Source organism: Eubalaena glacialis, chromosome 6 (assembly GCF_028564815.1).
Source record: "Eubalaena glacialis isolate mEubGla1 chromosome 6, mEubGla1.1.hap2.+ XY, whole genome shotgun sequence".
NCBI classification, from domain to species: domain Eukaryota; kingdom Metazoa; phylum Chordata; class Mammalia; order Artiodactyla; family Balaenidae; genus Eubalaena; species Eubalaena glacialis.
In genome coordinates, this window is record NC_083721.1 from 143,706,590 (window position 1) to 143,731,064 (window position 24,475).

At 36.6% G+C, this 24,475-nt stretch overlaps 1 protein-coding gene across 5 annotated transcripts in view; it reads right to left on the bottom strand.

Annotated features, from left to right (window-relative positions):
* Positions 1-24,475, bottom strand: part of TBC1D5 (TBC1 domain family member 5) — a 542,652-nt gene that overhangs the window by 198,899 nt on the left and 319,278 nt on the right. For all 5 annotated transcript variants that reach the window (XM_061194718.1, XM_061194716.1, XM_061194717.1 and 2 more), the window contains one exon: positions 21,958-22,130. In XM_061194718.1, the coding sequence (XP_061050701.1) occupies positions 21,958-22,130 (173 nt within the window). The remainder of the gene's footprint in view (positions 1-21,957; positions 22,131-24,475) is intronic.

Here is a 24,475-nt window from a genome sequence, read left to right on the forward strand (position 1 = left end):
TGTTCACTACGAGGAAAAAGTGTTTAAATTATATTTCTTTTTATGTCAAAGGCTTAGGTGTGTACTAGACAACCATTTATTGATTTTAATTTTGCTTGGAATAAACACTCTGACAAATAGCATTTCAAGCCAGGAGACCATGGAGCAGGATCATTCATTCCCTTTTAGATATAAAGGGTAACACCGCAAGTTCCTGCACTAGAGATTTCACCTCCCACCCCCTCTTTCCCTCAAATATATTAAAGAACGCGGATTATATAAAAGATATACAGAAGATATGTGCTCATATTTATGCCAAACCTCCAATATTTATATAAACCTAAAATCCTGCTTCTATCAGGGAGGACTAATATTTTTTAAATATCATACTAGGCTTCCTGGGTAAATATTTAGGAAATTACCCGGCAGACTCAAAATTTCTACGCTTCTTTAAAAAAATAGTAAGTAGGGGCGGGTTGTGCAAATACTGATTCTCAACCTTAGTTTCACAAACATGGTTGCCATTCATGCCACTTTGAAGATTATTCTGGTTACACTTACTACACTACCTAGTTCTTTTCTTTAGTAGGGAAAAAGCAAAAGAGAAGTAAAGCAAGAAAATCCCCTAGCACTACCTCCGACCTACAAAATTTCTCACCCTCTTAAAACAAGGATGCTTAGATATGGTAAGGGCATTTTCTCCCAGCCCCTTCCCAAGTCTTTACAGGAAAGTGGTTTGCCTTTGCTCCTGCTAAAGGTAAGGACACTCATTTAAGGTCAATTTCTACCTACTGATAACCTAAATGCAGAGTGTTGTGCATTTTGTGGGTAGATTTGCATACACACATCTATTTCACATATGTATACAGACCTTTGTGTGAGAATGAAAGGCTTTATGCCAACAGCTTTTAGGCTGACAAAAATTTGTCCTTCCTTAAATGCACGTTTTATTTTCTCCAAGTAAAAATTACCATTCTTCCCTGAGTTTGGGTACATTAATGATACGTAAAATGTTTTATTTAAAAAAGCAATAGAAATCTCTGAAGTGTTCAAATAAACCTTCTAATTGTTTTCTAAACTGCATTCTTTTAAAACAAGAGAGCAAGACTAGAGAAAAATAAGGAAAAAAATTGTAATCTATACTACACTAGGTCGCTTCTGGTCCCTTTTGCAGTCGACTCTAGAGACAGGTGAAATTTCACCTTGGTGTGGGATTCAAACTAAATTATGGGATACAGAAATGTGTCATAAATCAACTTCAAATGTTGAACAAAAGACAAATAACAGAAGATGTATATTCTGACATAAAGAACAGGCTCTAACTACAATACAAAGCAAAAAGCAAAAAAACCCTACTGTGCTACTCGGGCAGGTTCTCCTTGCCCTTTTGATATGCTAACTCGGAACAGTAATGATGGATCTTGCAAGTTGACTTCTGTTTTCCAGAACTATGAGTTGTACGGAAAACATGCCTTTTCATCGAAACAATTACCATTAATCAAAACACGGAGCGTTAATACCACTCAAGTCCAACCTACCGCTGTGCCCAGCAATATATCAAACTGTCTGTTGTCAAACACACTAAACAAACTTAAACAGACTGTTTTCACTACAAATAACCGGAAAAAAATGCTTGCTAAGTAATTTTAAAATTCAAATTGCTATCTCAGTAATCCATTCTGTCGCTGGATTTTAATTTTCAGTATTCAATCATAATCCAACACAGACAGATCACTATGTGGCTCTGGAAAAAGACAGTCGGTGTCACTGATAAATGAAGTTAACTGCAAAAGACGTGGTATTACAACAAATTTCGTTAACCTCTGATAATTTAGTACAGAAGCACACTTAAACGTGTAATACATTTTACTTTTTGAGGAGTTTGTAATGCTTCCTTTCCCAGCAAGAACTATTAGCATAAAAAAAGGTTTGATTGCTCTACAAGAGTCAGAAATGACAAGACAATTTCTATGCCAAGTGTACAAGGCCCATAACTCCATCAGTTTCTTTTATATTTAATTATGAAATCAGTCTTAGGAAAAATGACACACAAAATTTTCCATGAAAATGGAAACCACTTAGCTTCTGTTCACATAAGTATCAGACATTTATATCACCAACACATTTGAATACACAGTTATCTGTAGGCAAAGCCCGCATTTATAAATGTGGACTAAAAGTAACTGTCTTGAAAGACCTTTATTTTTCTAACAATACCTTTGCCTTTTCCTATTTTACTCTAATTCTTCTCTTGGTTTTTAAACTAAAAGGGGAGATTCACAGACAAAGAGGTAAAGGCAAAATATTTTATTACTCAAAGAGTCAGCTCTGTTTACCAGTTTCTAACCCGTAGAGATGTCAAAGTATTTTATAAAAGAAGGCAAGGAAAGGATGGGAACAGTGGAGTTTAACAAACAGATCAGGCATTTATTACCAGCAAGCTCCATTATGGATTTCTGAGCTTTGTAAGCCAAGCTCCCCCAAGTGTAATTAAATTTTTATTTATAATGGGTTTGTGAGTGTTGACTTCACGTTGCCGAGGCCTGTTCCCCCCCACCGATGCTCACACACCCCCGTGTGAAATGGCATTCCATGTTTACTGCTAGACAGTATATATCGATGATGATCCTTTTCATTTAAAGTATCAAAATCGAACATCAATAAAACATCTCCATAAAACAACAAAAAAGGACATGGCGTGCAGGGGCTGAGACAGAACACATGCACACGAACAGACCTCTCTTTCACAGACTCAGATTCTTTTCCACAGCTTTACCTAGTAAAGGACACTACAAATCTAGTACAGAAGGAGTATCGGGATGATACACAGCAGACCACATTTTTACTGCTAGCCATATCCAAGATCAGTGTAAACATAACTCGGAAAAAGATCTAAAGTCCAAAGCCAATGTATTCTTATTCACTTGAGCAGTTTCTTCATTCACAAACCTCTGCTCCTGATAGAATTTATCACCTTTGTTTCATCATTACTCCCTCCCCCTTCTCATTTAGGTATAAACCCCTATATACTTTACACCTTCTTTTAAATGCTTAATACAAGTAACCACAGGAGAATCTCTTCTCCCCTTGAAAAACTGCAAATAAAGATGTCAGCTATTGAGTATATTTGTGGCGTCTCCGGCAGCTGCTGTTAAATACCAGCTGGTCTAGCTGATTAAAATTACCTCCGAGTTGGTATTATAAAGATGCCTGGGCAGCGTTGCTGTATTAATGGATTATTGAGTGAGCGATGAAAACCTTGGCCAGCTGATGCGTTTTATTACAGATAGGCTTTATGATGTGTAATCACTGTAATTTTTACAACTAGAGGAAATATGAAAAAAGGAGTAAAAAAAAAAATCCCCATAGAAACTGATTTAACTAGATTATTCCTACCATTCTGTTTCCTAGAAGGAATGAATCAAAGTACATAATTACTGTGCATAAATATCCAGGTATGGACCTATACACACGATTTATCCACCTATCTATGTGGGGATGTTATCATCAATACAGACAAGCAGAGAATGCACATGGACAAATGCAGTATGCGTACAATTTGTGTGAACAGATATTTACTATGTTGCTGTCTGCCAAACCACCCAATTGGCCACAGTGGGATCACATGATCGAAAATAGTTTTGAACTGTTCACCAGCTGGGCAATAGCTGAAAAATCCAAATCTGGCCAACTGGACTGTGGTTCACAATCCAAGGGACAGGATCATTTTACTCCATTTACCATTTCCCTTTAGCTGCTTTCTTATAAACAAGGTTTTTTATAGAACTCTACCAAATTGTCTCCCAGATCCTCTAACTTCCAGCTTATGTTCAAAAGAAGGCACAGCAGTCTATTGGCTCAGCTCTTTTGAAGGCTGGCCGCTACGGGAGCCAGAACCCTGCTCTCTCCATTGCCACGGTCCTTCAAATGCCCTGTTGTGTTTATGGCAATCTCAAGGCTCCTGTACATTCCCATTTGTTTGTAAGAGTGAACACCATCCCTCAGGAGGCTGTGGTCATTAAACGGCTCAAGTAGAGAACAAAACTCAGAAAACTCAAGTGTGTCATTGGACGAATTAGTATCTTGTAGAAAAGGACAGCCATCTCAGACTGGATTCTCCTTTAGGTAATCCACAGTTTTACTTCAAAGTAATACTTCAGAATAAAATTTCATCATCAAGTAGTATCAGTGTATTGTCTTGGCTTTGCTGTATAATACTTAACATCAATTTTCCACACATTCATAATAAAATACATAGAGCATGTGACTAGAAAGTAATGAAACTGATTCTTTTTTTTAAACAAAGATACCAAAATTTATAGATGAAAGGATTCATTCAGAGCCATGGTAGGTTGTTTGAATACCTCCCAGAGAGGCTGAATGGTGTGTTTTGAGGATGAGTTTTATTCGTGAAAATAACTAACACTTCTAATTAGAGCCAAATGTGGTAAACAACATGAGAAACAACATTAGACAAAACCTTTTTTTGATGATTTGGTTACACAGCCATGAATCACGTTTCTAATGTGGCTCCTACACTAGTAATAATGACAATTCCACAGAGGGAGTTCTAGAAATATTTTGAGTAATAATGTTCCATTAAAATACGTGTAAACTTGTTAAAGAGACCATGCTTCAGAAGGACCATGGTCATTCTCAATATGAAAACACGGGTATGCTGCTTTTAAAAAATAAAACTGATCATTGTTGGTTTAAAAAAATTGATTTGGTTATTTTTAATGCGAATGAACCTAGTCATTTGTGTTATTTTCAAAGATGTGCAACCTTAATTTTGGACTTTATTCGCCCTTTTGTCCAATCTCTCATTCATAAGGCAACTCATCCATCAAATTTCTGGTGGCTGGGGACTCTTGAGCCTCTGCTGAGACATCAGGATGAAGGCAGTCACCAATCCTAAACCAGCTACTTTGCAAATAATTTTTGATATAAGATTTTTCCACTTGCTGATTCAAAATATGCCCACGCCCCCAGATTCTTTCTACTAGTTCTCATCTAGCCTTTTAGAGTGGCTGTTCCCTGTTCTAATTAATAATCCTTCAAATACCCAAACATAAAGCACAATGTTGATATCAGTAGGTGCTTAATAATAATTAGTGGTTGCTGAATGAATGAAGGCTGAAACAGTTCTATTTTTTCAAAACCACTAAACTGAAAAAAAACCCCATAAAATAAACGAAATCAAGTGAAAGGCTTAAACTAAAGAAACTAAGAAAAAATTGATATACACAGCTTAATCAAATTTCCTTAATGAGAAAACTTATAAATCTAAGAACAGCTAGGTGAAAAGCCAAACTTCTCATCAACTAGTAGAACAGAACAACCAGAAGCAAAGAGGCCATTTATATATATATATATATATATATTTCTTTTTCAGATTCTTTTCCTATTTAGGTTATTACAGAATATTGAGTAGAGTTCCCTGTGCTATACAGTAGGTCCTTATTAGTTATCTGTCTTATATATAGTAGTGTGTATATGTTAATCCCACACAACACTGTAAATCAACTCTACTCCAATAAAAATTTTAAAAAATAATAAAAAGAGGCTAATCGTATGTGGGTCGGAAGCTGGCTGGGAGCAGTCAGGTCACTATGGGGACCCACCCTTTGGTTGTGAAGCGCTGGTCCTGGGTGAGATGGGCTAGTCTTCCACTGTCTTGGGACCTTATTCCAGAATGCTGGGCTTGGGAGGCAAACGTTAAACCTATAGCTGTAGAATTGGTACCAGGAAATCAGTCAAACCTTGTTTGTCCAGAGATCCTTAAAGCAGTTTAAAAGGGGGGCGTGGCGGGAGGGTGTCAATGTTCAGGGCCGCCTGATAGAAGAGAAACAGTAAGACTATATAAAATCTAGACAGTGGCTTAAATACATGGCTGACAAACATTAAAAAAACCTTTCTCTGCGTTTCATTTGTCTCCCTTCCTCCTCTTTCTCTGGCCTTTATGTCCTAACACCAGCAGAATGCATGATCGTAGCAGGGGATGTGATGAGGGAGGGGCAGGCCAGGAAGGAGACGCAGGAAGGAGGGGAGACAGAGAATAAGAGGCTGCACAGGCAGGGAGCCTATGTGGTGGAGGGGAGCCAGGAGCAAGCCTAGAGATGCACTCTGGGCAGCCCATGCACTCTCCACCACCAGCAACAGAACCTACGGAAGAGGACAATTAGGTAACTGATCCCTCTCGCCTCACACGTACTATTGTTTTGAAACTGTATTTTCCACAGAAGAAGAGTGGGAGTGAAAATTCAAAGACAAGAAGAAAGTCGTCTTAGAAGCCAGTCTGCCCTGATCTGACACTGTCGTTGTGAACACCAAGAGGCAGAGGCCCTCCTCCCCCCTGGAGCCCATCAAGCTACAGAAAAGACAGCTACTTACTGATGGGCTAAACTAGAGCAATTTGGTATATGGGGACTCATGGCTCTGGAAAGAACCATTTACCATTAATTTTCAATTTGAAGGAGTAATATTATTCATCATTTTTATTATTATTTAGAGGTATGCAGTCTTAACTAGAATTTTATGATCCTTGCTATGATTTATCATTATTTTTAAATTTAATGGACACTTAGAAAGTGTTTCCTATGTGCCAGACACTGTTTTAAGGGCTCTGCAAATAGAAGAGCCACGTGGCAACCCTATAAAATGAAGTACTCTTAAACTGACTTTAACTCAACTTTCGCAAGCATTCAGTGCAACCCGGAACCTGATATCAGCTTCGGGAACTTGTAAGAGGGTATAAACAACATATAAATATTATTTTTCTCTTAATATTTACTTCAAATAAAACCCTTTTAATTATAAATCAGTAATACGAATAAACTAAGCCTACAGTACATACTAGGCATCAACATGATAAAATGCTACCCACTAAAATACACTTGTAGTAATAATCCTTCCCCTTCTCCCGCCCTTGGTGTAGAGATGGATCATCTTCACACTTGCGGACGTTAGCTCTTTCGGAGAGTGTCCACAAGGGTCACTGTTCACACTTTAACCATTTTTAATTGTTTAAGACCCAGTGACTTAGTTAGGTCAGATGCTCTCTTTAGTAAAAGCCGAACCTGCTCAGCACAGATGGGATCACTCAGACCATAACTCAGTCTTTCCTCCAAGTCCTAGTCATCTTGATATTGTTTCTGACGCCTCTTAATCAGGGCTTATGTCTATTTCAATGATTATCGATTCTAAATTAAGATCTTTTAAAAGGTATATCGTATTTCCCCCCACAAATTCCATGTAGCATAACATTTAATTTTAATAAGACTAAAATTTTTTTTCAAAGTCTGGACTTTTTTTTTTTAATCCCACATACCATTTATAGTTCAAGTCATAATAAGGACCTTTTAGAGGTGGTACGTTGGTGTAAAAAAATCATTATATGAAATCATACAAAAATGTCTAACAATAACTGAAAATGAAAACAAAAGCATTATTTTTATTAGAGAAGGTGAATTTTAATGAAAGAAGATTTTAGAAACAAAGTGTGTATATATAAGCCAAACTGAATTGCAAACAATATTTCTTTTCCTGCACTTAAATTCTGGTACAAATCTAGTATTTAAAACTACAAAAATAAGAATAAGAAATTTGAGGGGTAAAGAAACATACGATGAAGAATCAAAAGCAGCCAAAAGCAAAAATAAGAAGTAAAAAGCAATATGCTCTAGCAATGTTTAACCTGTATCACTATTAGTGAAGGAAAAAGTTTTTCTTAGAGTTTGCGGTAGAAGAGCTCTCATTTTTTACCCTTTTAAACAGACTGTAATAAATGATGAATTTTCTTAATTAATTGGCAGCCTTTGTCAAACAGCATCTTATGAAATTATGAGCTTGGAAGAGGTTCTCTTCATTAAGCAAACTCATCATTTTTCTAACATTTAGGTCAGGGAAGAACTAACAGTAGGAAGGCAGGATTCTAACTGGATATCGTGGGTCATATAAAATTTTATGTAATGGTGAAACGCTGTCCTTAAAATAATTTTACAAAAGTCACAAAGATAACCTAGAATTTTCACACAAAATGTGCACTAGGTGATCTCAAATGTCTTAAAAGCTAGTCAAGAGACACTTCTCTAGAAAACTTGACATTTACAGGCATGTGTTTGAAGTCCTAGTAGTTCCCATAAAAGGTTTTACATGTATTAGGCCAAGTCCCTAGAGGTCAAAAAATAAGGGTAGAAACTTAAGTCTGGTCAGAGACCTATCAAAGACACACACTGTAATCACTGATGTTAAGTGATACAAATTAGGTTAATTACAAGGTATACTTAATAATGGAATATGATATTATACATGAATTACCATATAGCAATAGGAAAGCGCTTATTAGGGCAATTAGCTGTAGATATTCAATTTGCCTCTGGCTTACTTGGTTATGGAAAGAGTTGGAGAATAGAAAAACAATCAGAGACCCATGAAATAAAGACGCCAAGGATGAGAAATGAGGGAGAGAAACTGAATATGAGAGGCTAATTAATAACGCCAAGGTTTTTACCCACACTTAACTATTATTTCCCTGTAAGTCCTAAAAATTTCTCCTTCTTGCTTTAGAACCTACAGTTCTGATTTGAGGACAAAAATTACATCCTTTCCAATATAAATGTATTCTACTGGCTAACAGACTCAAAGGCAATACTGGATTTACAGTCATATCACTCCGTTGTTAAACCAGACAGCTTAAAGAAGACATCCCACTGTTCCACTAAGACTTAAAACAACTCTGCCAATGTCTTTCTGGAGGACTTCTCTTTTTTATGACTGTTATTAGGCGGTATTTTATGTGTGTCGAGTTTTGGGGTGATACTTGTTTTTCCTGTACATTGTACTTATGTTCAGTTAAAGACATCGCAACAGCTGTGCAGCCACAGTCCTACCGGGTTCCTCTAGAGAATGCTGATATAACCTGAAGTTGACCCAGGTCTGGTGGGTGAGTTTAACACTGGGGTTGGCAAAGTGTTATACTGTTCATGATGCATAACTCAAAGATAAGGATGACTCTCATCCCTAACACCTGGAATGGTGCTGGGGCAGGGGTTATGCTCCGTCATGAACTATCCTGGCCAGGCAGCCTTCGGCACATCAGTATTTCTCAGATGTCTAGTATGTCTTGTGTTTCAATCACCTCAGTTCTTAATCAGAAGCAAGAATTTCAACACTGTGAACTTAATCACGTACTTCCAGGAAATTCCAGAAAATATATCAACATACTCATCTGTAACACGTGAATTGCTTTGATAAATAAATAAAATTTAATAAATGAGGTCTTAGTTGCAGAGCTAAAAAATTTATGATAGAAACTTCTCATATGTATTGGAAGCATTTTAATGTTCACTGTAAATACTTCTTACTAGAAGCTCGATAGTTTGGAAGCATTTAAAACTTAAATACATTAAATGAAGATGCCATCATTTGCTTTTTAGTTGTTTTCACTAGTCCAATATATTTATTAGGCTCCAAAACACTAGTGGAAGAAGTCATTTAATTGGAAAAAATTTCAGACCATGGGAAGAATTTTAGAAAGGAGCACACACACACACACAAAGTCCTGGTCTGTGCTGAACACTGCATTTCCCCATAGTTACAGCCCTTTTAGCTGCAGCATTCCAAGGTCATACTGGAAATCCCTGGTTCCTCGAAGTTCATAAGCCTACTGTATTTAAAAGTTTTATTATCACGTCTGTACATACCATACACATGACTGGAATTATGTTCTCTGTGTGTCAGAAAGTACCAAGAAATAAACAAAACTGAGTTGCCTGCCATAAATTGAAAGAAAATTGTGCCATTTGTATGGGGTTAAGAATACTGGGTGGCTAATTCTCAATCTTAGGTGTCTACCTAAGTAGTGTGGAATTCAGAAATAGAGAAATGTACAGTTATAGCTGGATTAACACTTCTCTCTCAGAAACAAAAAATACAGATCAGAAACAAACCCGTACAAATCAAACCAACTGATTTTTGACAAAGATGCAAAGGCAACTGAATGGAAAAAGGATAGTCTTTCAACAATGACACTAGAATAACTGGATATCCTCTGCCAAAAATAATTAATTAACCTTTACCTATTCCTCTCATTTTATACAAAAATTAACTCAAAATGGATCACAGGCCTAAATATAATACGTAAAACAATTAGAAGAAAACTTAGGTTAAACAAAGAGTTCTTAGATATGACACCAAAACACATTTGATAAGGAAACAGCAGATAAATTGGATTTCACCAAAATGAAAAATGTTTGAAAGATACTTACAAGAAATGAAAAGACAAGCCACTGACAGGAAGATACTATCTGTGAATAACAAATGACAACAGACTTGTATCTAGACTATATAGAAAACTCTCAAAACTCAATACTAAGCAAATAAATAAACCCAATTTGTAAAAAGGGCAAAAGATGTGAGCCATCTGAACTGACATTATTTTAATTAAATTTATTCTGAGATAATTGTATATTCACATGCAGTTGGAAGAAACAGTACAGTGAGAGTCTGTGAATTCAGTTTCCCCAAGGGTAACATCCTACAAAACTATAGTACAATATCACCACCAGGATACACAACCATTCACAAGGTCATAATACCGAAATATTCCATTACCACAAGGATCCTTCCTATGCTCTTTTATAAGCATACCCACTTCTCTCCTGCTCTCATTTTTTCATGTCTGTTAATTTTATTAACCTTTTCAAAGAAATAGCTTTTTGTTTCCTTTTTCTTGTTATTCTGTTTCTTCTTATTCTATTATCTTTGTACTGTTTTTAATTATATTGGTTTCAATTCTTACCTTTATTCCTTCCTTCTACCTACTTTGAGTTTATTTTGCCTTCTTTTTCTAGGTTCTTAAGTGGAAGCTTAGATTACTAACTTGAGTTTTCTTCTTTTCTAACATAAGCATTTAGTGCAATAAATTTACCCTTTAGCACTGCTTTAGCTCTGTCCCACAAATTTTTATATGTTGTACTTTCATTTCATTCAGTTAAATGTATCTTTAAAAATTTCTCTCGAGACTTCCTCTCCAATCCAGGGATTATTTGGAAGTGTGTTATTTAGTTTCCAAGTGTTTGGAAAGTTTTCCCCTTAACTGTTATTTCTAATCTGATTCTATCATGAACAGGGAAAATACCCTGTATGATTTCAATTCTATTAAATTTGTTGAGGCTTGTTTCATGGGCCAGGATATATTTAGTTGTTGAGTTCTATATTTCTTGTCTAGTTGTACTATCAATTATTGATAGTCTCAAACTATAAACATGGATTTGTCTTTCTCCTTTCAGTTCTATCAGTTTTTGGTTCACGTATTTTGTAGCTCTGTTGTTTAATGCACACACATTTACGACTGCTAAGTCCTTTTGGTGAACTGACCCTTTCACCATTACGTAATATCCCTTTTGTCTCTGGTAACTCTCTGTGCTCTGAAGTCTACTTTATTTGATATTATTATCAAATATATCTCCTGCTTTCTTTTGATTATATAAACAAGATTGTTTTAAGTTGCTGGTCTTTTAATTTCCAATCGATTTCCAATATCTTGCACTTGCACTCTCCTCTTATCACAATTGCTGGTTTTGACGTCATATATGTGTGCAGATGATTTCCTACCTTTATGTTTGCCTTTACCAGTGAGCTTTTCCGTTCATAATCTTCTTGTTTCTAGTAGTGGCCTTTTCTCTTCCACTTAGATAAGTTCCTTTAGCATTTGTTGCAAAGCTGGTCTGGTGGTGCTGAATTCTCTTAGCTTTGTCTATAATGCTTTTGATTTCTCGGTCAAATCTGAATGAGAGCCTTGCTGGGTAGAGTATTCTTGGTTGTAGGTTATTCCCTTTCATCACTTTAAATATATCATGCCACACCCTTCTGGCCTGCAGAGTTTCTGCTGAGAGATCAGCTGATAGCCTTATGAGAGTTCCCTTCTATGTTATTGCTTTTCCCTTGTTGTTTTTAATATTTTTTTCCTCTGTCTTTAATTTTTTCCAGTTTGATTACTATGTGTCTTGGAGTGTTTCTCCTTGGGTTTATCCTGCCTGGGACTCTCTGTGCTTCCTGGACTTGGGTGACTGTTTCCTTTCCCATCTTAGGGAAGTTTTCAGCTATTACCTCTTCAAATATTTTCTCAGGTCCTTTCTCTCTTCTCCTTCTGGGACCCCTATAATGCAAATGTTGGTGTGTTTAATGTTGTCCTAGAGGTCTCTCAGACTGTCTTCACTTCTTTTCAGTCTTTTTTCTTTATTCTGTTCCATGGCAGTGATTTCCACCATTCTGTCTTCCAGCTCACTTATCCGTTCTTCTGCCTCAGTTACTCTGCTGTTGTTTCCTTCTAGTGTATTTTTCATTTCAGTTATTGTATTCTTCATCTCTGTTTGCTTGTTCTTTAATTCTTCTAGGTCTTTTTTAAACATGTCTTGCATCTTCTCGATCTGTGCCTCCATTCTTTTTCCGAGATCTTGGATCATCTTCACTATCATTACTCTGGATTCTTTTTTCGGTAGATTGCCTATCTCCACTTCACTCAGTTGTTCTCCTGGGGTTTTATCTTGTTCCTTCATCTGGGACATATTCCTCTGCCATCTCCTTTTGTCTAACTTTCTGTGATTGTGGTTTCCGTTCTGCAGGCTGCAGGACTGTAGTTCTTCTTGCTTCTGCTGTCTGCCTTCTGGTGGACGAGGCTGTCCAAGAGGCTTGTGCAGGCTTCCTTGTGTGAGGGTCTGGTTACTGTCCACTGGGGGGTGGAACTGGGTCTTGTCCCTCTGGTGGGCAGGGCCATGTCAGGGGGTGTGTTTATTGACCAGCTGTGTGCTGAGGAAGACTTTAAGCAGCCTGTCGGCTGATGGGTGGGGCTGTGTTCCTACCCTGTTGGTTGTCTGGCCTGAGGTGTCCCAGCACTGGGGCCTATAGGCTGTTGGGTGGGGCTAGGTCTTGGGGAGGAAATGGCGGCCTCAAGGAGGGTTCACGCCAATGAGTACGTGCCAGAGCTGCTGCTTCCAGTGTCTTTGTCCCCACAGTGAGCCACAGTTGTCCCCCGCCTCCACAGGAGACCCTCCAATACTAGCAGGTAGGTCTGTTCCAGTCTCTTATGAGGTCACTGCATTTTCCCCTGGGTCCTGGTGGACACGTGACCTTGTGTGCACCCTCCAAGAGTGGAGTTTCTGTTTCCCTCAGTCCTGTGGAAGTCCTGCAATCAAATCCCATTGGCCTTCAAAGCCAGATTCTCTGGGGGCTCCTCCTCCCATTGCCAGACCCCCAGGCTGGGAAGCCGGACGTGGGGCTCAGGACTTTCACTCCTGTGGGAGAACTTCTGTGGTATAACTGTTTTCCAGTTTGTGGGTCGCCCACCCGGCGGGTATGGGATTCGATTTTATCACGATTGTGCCCCTGCTACCGTCTTGTTGTGGCTTCTTCTTTGTCTTTGGATGTAGGGTATCTTTTTTGGTAGGTTCAAGCATTTTTTTTTTGTCAATGTTTGTTCAGTAGTTAGTTTTGATTTTGGTGTGTTTGTGAGAAGGGGTAAGCTCACGTTCTTCTCCACCATCTTGCCAGCCCTTAAAGCCATGATTTAATCTAACTCTATATTATTTCAAACCTCACTTGTTTTTTCACTTTGTAATGTTGTGAGCACCCTGTGAACAAGTGCCTAACATTTATCAGGAATTAAAATATCTGTTATGTTATACTGGGAGGTATAGTGGGCAGGTAAGTCAAATCAGCCATGAAATAAGCAACTATCTGTGATGGTACCAAACTCCCCAACAAGGGACTGGTGAAGTTGAGATATTCAATTACTTAATATGAATGGTACAATTGAGATTGAAGCATTTCATGAGTAGCTACAAGAGCGACCTTCCAAAAGACCCTTAATCCCAGAATGTTGGGATTCTGTGCAGGGCCAATAACAAAGCCCTGTGGCAGGCCACCAGGACCCCATTCCACCTAGGTCACAGCACACTCATGGATACCCTTTGAACATGGTTGTTAAGTAAAGCTACATTTCAGCCTAAATGTAGTATCACTCCGTCTTCAAATCCTCCATTTTGAGCAAAAGAATAGTACAAGAAAATGGTGAAATAAAAATCTTCAGTCAAAAGTTTTTCTCTAATCTGGTAATTTGACAGAAAAGAAAATGCAGTTCTATCTTGTCCGAACTATTCTGGTGAACACATGCTAGATCTATATAAAATAATTTCCCTTTCAAAGAATTACAGATTATCTATTTTTTAAAAGTGATAAAATATTGTCAGAGATTGAGGTAAATACATTTTATTGCACTGCAGATGTTAAAATAGAGATTTTCTTTTACTTTAAGTATTCTTGCCATGACCTCCACTTTTCTTAATTCTTCAAAGATTACTGATAATGGTTCAAATATGTCTTCAAAGTATTTCAGTTTTCTGGATACTGACGTATGTGCCCACTAATAGTAATTAAGTACCTTATGTTTGCCCTCATATTTTAAAAAATCTTATAAGATCAATCTGTGATTAAATTGAGTTAATTGAGAAAACAGCAAAAAGTATAAAGAAAATAAACACGATTCTTTATTCCCTTTCAGAGATAACCAGTGTTAACACTACTTCCAGGCTAATTTTCATTTAAAACATATATAATTTTTAAAACTAGGAAAATAGATTATACGTGGTTTCTCTTCCTGATTTTTCACTTAGACTATATCATACGCATCACCTCTTGGGATTACAGAGTCCACAAATACATCATTTAAATTATGGCATAATTTCATCAAATGGACTTATTTACCCTATTATTTCCTTTATTATTAGAAATTAGTTCCCATTTCATATCATAAGTAATACTGTGATAAACATCTTTATACAGACCTCTGCTCCCTGATTCCCTTAAAGCTTAAAAGTAGAATCATGAGTCAAGGAGCCCAAGTTTATCAGGTGTTTTACTCACTTTCCCAATCAACTCCCAAATTAATTATATCAGCATTGAGTAAAATTTTCTCCAATCCTAATCAACCTGAATGAAAATTATATTTTGCTATTTAATTTATAATTCTTTCAATATTTGAATAGTTGAAACCTTTTTACTGTATTTGTTGGCCATTGATTTTTTTTCCTATGCATTGTTGGTTCACTTTATTTTTCTACTTTATAGGTAAAGTGGTTTCTTACTAATTTTAAGGGCTTATTTTATATAAAGAATACAAATTTGCTTTATATTCTTTATATATTTTGTGTACATTGCAAAAAAAGTTTGTCTTTGCACTGAATTTTATTGGAATGAAATTTTGGAGTAGTCATATTTCAAACTTACTCTCTAAAATGTCTTTCATTGCTACTTTTCTTAGAAAAATCCATGGTCATTGGAAGATTGGTTATAGTTATATTTTCATGTATGTTTTCTAGTAATTATTTAGAGTTTTCTTTTTTTAAATAATTATTAGTTGATGTTCCTCAAAATAGCAGATTTTCCACCAATGATATTTTGAATAATCAGTTCCTTATATAATTGGTTTGTGACCTTTACTTCCTTTGTTTTTACCTCCATCCCATTTATGCATCGATTCAAAAATATTTACTGAATACTTAACCATGTAGTGGGTTCTGTTAGAGAGGCATCTGGGATATATTAATGAACAAGGCAGACAAACTCTTTGCTGTCATAGATCTTACACACCAAAATTCAGGGCTATTATAATTGAATGTTTTATTAATAAAGAATACTCTTTTTCAATGTTTTCATTTCAAAGTGTATTTTTTGGTATTACTATTGCCATTTCTGTATTCCTTTACCAAACCATATCAATGTATTTTAGCTGTCTCTTTTAAGTAGCATGTAGTTGGATTTTGTCCATAAAGTCAATCAAGAATAGTCTTTTATTAGGAGAGCTTAAAGCACTTAGGTATAGTACTATACCTACTGTTTGACAGTATCATTTGTCATCTTGTTTTATTGTTTTATGCTTCCTTTGTAAGCCCTTGTTGTTGTTATTATGACTACTTAGTGAGTCTTATGAGCCAGGCAATTGGACTTAGCACATGAAAGTTAATACCTATGAACATTTTTGAGTGTTTACAACATGCCAACTACTGTGCTCTAAATGATATTTTTTCATTTAATCCTCACAATCCTACTGCATGGATACTATTTTATAGAAGTTTTATAAAACAAAAAACTTCTTTACTGATTATAAATATCAATGAAATAGTATATATTCCTTCACATGTGATAAATTATGCAAACTTTTATACTTCTTTCCCACTTTGAATTATTCACTAGAATTAAGTACATCTAAGATCCAAATAATGTTATAAATTATTTTGACTGTTCTTTAGATGATTATTTTTGACAACTGCATTCAGTTGTGAACACCATATCTTACTGGTTACATTGCTTTCGAGCAGTCCTTTAAGAAACTGCTTTCCCCTTTCGAATTATTCATTTTTATTCACCTTTCAGTGGGAAGAGTATATTTTTACCTAGAAAGATGTGTGGATGGTACTTTTCCTAAATTTCTGCATGTGTAACTAGGCACAGCATTTCCTTCTTGGCCTGTCTATCTTAAAATTCATGATTACTTTGTCAGTACAGATTCCATTTCTTCTATTTCATCAATTAACTCTTTTTGTAGGTCAAGTTAAAGATTAAAGTAGCAGAACATCCTTTCTCCACCTGCTTTCTTATCTTTCTATCCAGTGGCCTGACCTAAATAAGGCCAGTATTGGACCTGGACAAGAAGAGTTAAGCCTCAGGCGATGGCTTATTATTTTACCTACATCTCTGCTGCTGCTACCTTTGTGCAGAAGATGCTGTGCTCTTTCTGTCCTGATTCTTGGCATGGCTATGGCTCTCAGGCTCTCCAGTGTCTTTGATTTTCCATTTCCTCCTTACCAGGCTGGTTTCTGATCACCACTAACAAGACTCCTCTGATTTCGGGCCTCATACCTGTCTGGTCTTTGCTGCTTACCTGCTCACCCTGCATTTGACTCATGGTCCCATCTGATACATAGTACCTTTGGGTACCTTAGTTTTCTACCACACTCATATTTCTAGTCAAATTAGAGTATGAATGTAGGCTCAGGAGTTCAAAGCCTGGCTCAGCTTCTTGGTAGTTAGTTGATCTAAATAAGCCTTTATAAGCCTTGATTTCCTCATCTACAAAATGCAGATGATCACAGCATCTATCCCAATGTGTTGTGAGGACAGATAAGATAATCAACATAAAGCCTTTAGGGACAATGCCTAGTCCACAGGAAACAATAAATATTAACAATTATTTAACCAATATTTCAAATAATTTATTATTCTTCCCCACAATTCTTAATCATAATTCTTCATGTATTGTAGGAGGGGAAAAAAGCCAGCTTTTTCAAAAGGAGTAATTTGGGGGGAATGCCCAGTGCTGTATGACAAGGTATCACTGGCTCTTCACCTTCTAATCCCTCATTCTGTATTTTATGTTCAATACATAACATAAAGCTCATTGAAAAGAAAAGAATATTTCAATCATTAACTGTGTTTAGAATAGGAAGCCATTTCTTAACCTGTTGAGAGAGAGAATTTTTAAGGTGGGTAATTATATTGACTTTGATGACTGAGAGTTATATTTTTACCCTATGTTTATACTTCCAGTATCAGTTTTAAAAACTTGGTAGTCATACATAATCACACTGATATGTGTTAGAACAAATAAAATGTGATATAAATATTCTGAAACTATACCACAATTTAGCAGATTATTTATCAATAACCAACAACCTCCTCAATTAAATTACTAGAAACCACCACAGCAAAACAACTGCTAATCCAGAAAATAGGAAATAAGGGAAATGAAAGATGTATAAAAAACATTTGGGAGATATGGAATCTATCCCATGTGTGCTGTAAAGAGCTCGTAATTTAAGAATGCCAAAGCCCAAGTGTGTTATGAGGGTCTTTCCTCAAAAGTGACATTAATTGCATATCCCACAGATGCTTATTATGTATTCTATTTATATCAAAGTATAATATGTAGTCGAAAATATACAGATTCAATATATTTAAGAGTGATAATAAAACAGTTACTCTGGCCTAGCAAAAACTGTTATTTTTAAACTTCAATTTTTGGTCTTTTTATAAAAGAGTATTTATAGTATTAAGTATTAAGAAAACAGTATTGAATCTTTGTATTTGAATCTGCTGTGATTAAGGGTCTTTTGGACTCAAAACAAGACATACTCAGGGATGGAATTGTAACAGTAATATTTTAGAGGCTTCTGCACAAAAATAATTCCCAAGTGATGAAATCACAGGACATTCTTATCCTCATATTAAAAATGAAGATACCGGGCTTCCCTGGTGGCGCAGTGGTTAGGAATCCGCCTGCCAATGCAGGGGACACGGGTTCGTGCCCCGGTCCGGGAAGATCCCACATGCCGCGGAGCGGCTAGGCCCGTGAGCCACAACTACTGAGCCTGCGCGTCTGGAGCCTGTGCTCCACAACGGGAGAGGCCGCGACAGTGAGAGGCCCGCGCACCGCGATGAAGAGTGGCCCCCGCTCGCCGCAACTGGAGAGAGCCCTCGCACAGAAACGAAGACCCAACACAGCCAAAAATTAATTAATTAATTAATTAATTTAAAAAAAAAAAAAATGAAGATACCAAACAGCAACTCTTAGAAATTACCTTGGAAAGTTGGAAATGATACAGTCAATGTTTTATTTTGGAAATTAGTACGCATGCACTGACAGGCCCCTACAGAACTTAATTTTTAAAAAGTCTAATACTTATCAATACTTGGCAAGCAAAAGACAACTCAAGATGTTAATTATCTGAATTAAAGTAAGAGAAATTTCATTTTAGGTGCAACAGGAGTAATCTTTCATAAAGTTAATGAAAAACAGTATAAATTACTTTTAGGAAATATTATTTTATAATATCACTTAGAAAGTATTAAATATTTAATTGCAAATTAACTTTGTTTAACCTAAATAGTAAGTTGATTTAACATTTCCTAACAGAAAAACCAGCTACAATTATCCAGGAGATAATGCACTAAAATACATAAAATAATCGCATTAATAAGCAAATTATTATATAACATTCAAGATTTCAAGGGGTCTTACTCCCATATTTCAAGATAAATATCATCAATTTATTTAAAATTAAGATAAGCTAATTTGGAATGACTTTAGCCAATGTTTGTACAATTAATATTTTTACACTAATTATTAATTCTAATTCTGTTAAATACATTTATTAGCAAAATGCAACAAATGCATTTATATATGGCATATCTGCTACATCAGGAGACTCCCACATATATTCTACGAAAAACAGAAGAAAAGCTACTTCTAAAAACAGGGTAATTATAAAATCATTTTCTTAAAGATAACCACACCCATATCAGAGGGCAGATTTAAATAAATTTTAATGTATCATGCAACTGCTAAGATTGACTAAAATTAGAAACCTGGACTCAATATGGGATATAATTTCATTTTGCTAAATAACCCTTTCTCCACCATGTAAACAACTTTCTCCCAACAGCAACAGACAGTAGCATCAGCAATTATTTAGATTAATATTACTTGCATGATATAAAAGAAACAATTTCAATTCATTTCCATGAGATAAAGACCCACAAAATTTATTACCTTCAAGGACATAAAATTATTGTGCCAAATTGCTATGATCTGTTTCTAAAAGTTTACTCTCCACTTCTACACTATCTCTTGAGAAGCACTGGTGCAAAGGATAACTATTATGTTTCCACTTAAGTAGAAGCTTGTATGCTTCAGCGAAGCAAACATAGAAAGCCAAAGCCAGAGCTGGAAGGGTTCACGAATCACATGGCACATCATACTGACAGAGCCATGATATCCTAATTCAGTAATTATAATGACAGATAATGACAACAAAAGCAGTGCTAAACACATATTGAATGTTTATTCCAAACTGAACACTGATTTTTATATATTATGATTTAATTTTCATAGGCACTGCATGAAGCAGGTACCACTATTTTTCATCTCCATTACACAGATGAAGAAACCAAGGCTCAAAGTGGTTAAACAGGTCTGTTTCATTTCAAAGCCTGTGCTTCTAACTGCTATTTTATATTATACTGATATTATCCTTCGGGCCCAAAGATTCTAACAGTCATCAATAGGAAATATACAGGTAAGCAGTACATCTTAGGGTAGCATAAACACATAGGAAAATTCAACCACACTGTCCCACAAATAGAAATAATAAAATCAACTTTAATAAGTGATATGAGTAAGTAAGACTCTTACACTATAAAATGTAGTACAGCCCAATTAAGAGAATGAATGACTTCTTCAAAGATTAAAACAATTACATATTTTTAGATAATGCAGATGAGATTCTATACAAAAATAAAGGGATAAAAAAAATAAAAATAAAAAAAATAAAGGGATAACTGAGTCAACTATGGTTACCGCAAGCCCTAATTTTGTTAGTACAGCTGAAAATAAAGTTGAAAGGATTAAGAGTAATTATGTCATGGATCATAGAATTTTATTGGGAAGGTGCTGGCTGGATATCAAAGAAGCTCTATGAATCATTATTATGAAGAGAAAGTTGATGGGAACTAATGTCTGATAAGGAAACCAGAACACACTAGTTATAAATCATTGTACCCAAGTCCATGGCACGACCACCGTAATGTGAAGCAGCAGCTTGGCCAAAGAGGTAACAAACAATAGAGCACTTCAAAGAAATGATCAACGTGTCCGATCTTAGTTTCTTTCTCCAATATTTAAGACCAATTTCTAGACTCGCAAAATTTCTTGAGGCTATAAAATGGATTTCTGTATTTGAGTAAACCAATTCTTTGACTGCAGAGTAGAGAGGAATATAGAATCTGCCTCCTGACCTTGCCACTAGGTATTTTAAAATAAATTTTTACTCTATAATCACAAATATATTAGCTAGACTTTGAAGTGTAAGAAATGCCAGTTCATTAATAATGTACAGTGCTGCCGAGGACCCATGTTCCCCAGAACCTTCTCACTTCCATTGGGAATGACGGAGCTGCTCTCAATGATGAAATCAAGCTTAAGTCACAGAAATGAAAACAGGCATCATGAAAACAGGAGAGCAGAACTATGAATTCATACTCATTGAGCATCTACTATGTATATCTCAGTAACACCTTCTCAATTTTCCATGTTCTATCTAGTTGAGAGATGGGATTTGCAGGAAATATCGACCAGATATAAATGTCATATTGTTTCTATTTAAAGGATCCTTTTGTTGTCTGTAGCACTACACAACTAATTCATATTGATTAAAGTTGCTACCTTTCTAATTTGCCTACTCATGTTATAAGCCACCGAATGCATACACACACACACACACACACACACACACACACACACACACACCTAAGGGTAACTGGCTCCATATTCTGCTATAGCATGTTACAGAAGTCATCTGGCTGAAGATGATTAATATATTATTTTCACTGTGAGGGACATTTATCTTACTTTTAGAAATGCACTTCTGAGGGTAGAGCAGATAAGCACACTATAAAATGGAAAGAACATGAATATCTTACAGGGTAGTTTGGGCTCCAGGCTGGCTTCACTGTGTACAAGCAGTGGGACCCCGCACTTCTCAGAACGCTTGGTTTAATGATCTGCTGTTGCCATCTTGAAATTCCCACTAATTTTTTTTTAAAGGGCCATTCATTTTTATTTTACGCTGGCTCTGCAGATTACAGAGCCAATTCTGCCTGGATTTGAATTATGACTTCACTGTTCAATATGTGTACGCTTACTGTAAACCTCAGTTTCTTCCTCTGTAACAAAAGGGGTAACGTTAGATGAAATAGGACATCTGAAAGCAATGAGCACAGAGTCTGGCACACAGAACACAAAAGGAGATATGAAATGAAATGTAGCCGGCATGGCTCTTACTCTTACTTCTATGAATCTGAAACATATAGAAACCACCATAAATCATAATTAGGTGTTGCTGAAATTTAAACTTGAATACTTACAACCCATATATCTGTGGTGCAATTTCTAGTCTGTTCAGGTGCATGTAAAGCTCAATATCGTGCTTCTTCAGCAGATGATCCTGGATCTGGTTGACTTTAGTAACAATAGCAACTGTTGGCCCCAAATCCTGTGGTCTAGCAAAGGGGATAGGAGTCATCAGGGTTTCTTTCCCCTAAACACAGGAAAAATGGAACATGCATTATTTCAATGTGAAGTTAACAAACACATGGGCATTATTCTTGAACGTATTTATCAATGGAAGTTTAGAGAAGAACCAACAACTACTTTAACCAACTCAGGAAAAAAGCTTAAAATGTGGGACCATAAACTGATCGTCACATAGATGACTGTGCCCATAAAGGCCAGGAAACATCTTGTAAAAATTTTCTACTTGTATTCCCTTGACCAGTTTATCTGGTGACATTAAGTCTTATAAGATAATTTTGGCTAGAGGTAGTGGTGGCCACTAGTCTGTCTGTCCACGGCCAGTTTGTCTCAGCAGCAGCCATAGTACCTAAATGGCACACTCTGAGGAAAATATATTTCTTGTGGCATAAAAGTTAAACATGAAAAAAAGTAATTGAAAACTGTCTTACTTTGAGCTCTCAAAACTATAAAAAAGTCAAGAAATAAAGCAAACCAGTACTAGAAAAGAAGACATCCTCTAACTGTTCTTTGATCAATTTAAATAGCTGGGTAGAAAGATTTTTAAATTCTTCAGACCAAAAATGTAGCTGACTTAAAAAAAAAAAAATCTATGTGGGCAGTACAACTTCCGTTCCTGCCACCCAATATTAAGAAAGATCTGTAACTCCTTGTAATGCTTTCATGTAAACGTCAACTACCCCTCAAGTCTGATGATATACCCTAATATATTATGTCTGACCTTTCTTCTGATGTTCAGTTCCCAGTTTCTACCTCTCTCCAGTACTGGGATTTATAGCATCTTCTCTCATGATGATCTGCCTATCACTCATCCTCAGTCTACTCTAGTTCAAATTCTTTTTTCTGTTTCACAAATGCTGCTTTTTCATACGGTTCTGGTCTCAGTTTAATCTCTACTTACATGCAGTTCCCTGAGTGAGCTCAGTCATTCACAGTGCTTCAACCAAAACCCATTCTCCAAAGACTTCCTAATCTGTATTCGTAACCTAGAACTCTGGAGTGCTTCCCACACGCTCAAATGTCGGCAAAGAATGTTAGATTGCCAAAGGGTCTCGAATTCAGCAGGCCTGCAACTGAGCTCCTCACCTTCCGCTCGAAAGCATGTTCATCCTTTCCCATGCCTACCTCAACCCATCCTCCAATACGAATATGTGGTTTGCCAATTTTAGCTCCTCAGAACCACTCCGGGGACTCTTGTATATGTCTCTTCTTTGGCGCGAACACCCTGACTTGGGGCCCTAGTCATTCCTTTGCTCCTCGTCTTGCTGCCCCCCAATTTAGTCTGCTTTAAATCCATCTTCCAAAATGCCTGGTGATCTATCTAAAGCAGGTATTAGATTATGCCAGATTGCCCTCCTTAGACACTTTTTTTGTTTTTGGCCATGCCGCACAGCACGCTTAGTTCCCCAACCGACCAGGGACTGAACCCGTGCCCCCTGCAGTGGGAGTGCGGAGTATTAACCACTGGACCGCCAGGGAAGTCCCTCCTTAGACATTTTTAATAGCTCCCCATTATTTTCACTCTGGGAAAAACAAAACGAAACAATTCAAATTCTTTAGCCAGGTCGGCAAGGCTTTCCATCATCTAGTCAGCCTCTGTTCTCACTGTGCTTCCAGAGATACTGGAGATGCCATTCTTTTACCTGAAATATCCCCTCCCCAGTGTTTACACTGAGGAGCCCCCATGTGTATTTTAAGATTTGGCTAAAGTGCCAGGTCTAGTTCATTATCCTCTTCTCTGCTCCCACAGTATGTGTTTCTACTTCTCTTCCTCCTAAACTGTGAGATCTCTGAAAGGAATAACATCTTTTTGTCACTGGACCGGATTCAGGGGTATAAAGATAAAGAAGGTAAAGCTCTTGCCCTCATCATTTGGAGGGAAGAACTACACAGAAAAAAAAGCTCAGAATTCTGCGCGAGAGCTGTGACTAATCAGGCTGGTAGAAAGCACAGAAGAGAGGAGGGAAGGGTCCTGTGTCAGTCCAGGGAGAAGGGGCTCCATCTGTCTGTCCAGGATCATTTCAAGTCTTAAAAAAGAAACGCAGCCCTTTGGACTTCCTACAGTGTCTGCCCTAGAGTATTTAGGTCCAAAGGACATAAGACCATATTAATCTTTAGGGCTCGATTCATTGTTGTTAATTTGTATAGACAGGAGAAAGGGAAACCTCTATATTGTGCTCATTTATTATAAAAATAGTACATCCAAAACACCTTTTTCTGATTTTGTAACATCTAGTACTCTCTTCAAATAATAGGATGCTTTAACTTAAAAAGATTTCCCCTGAGCTCAGAATACTTTATAGTAAAATCTCTTAAACTTAAAAAACTTGAAAGTAATGTTTCTGGTCACTT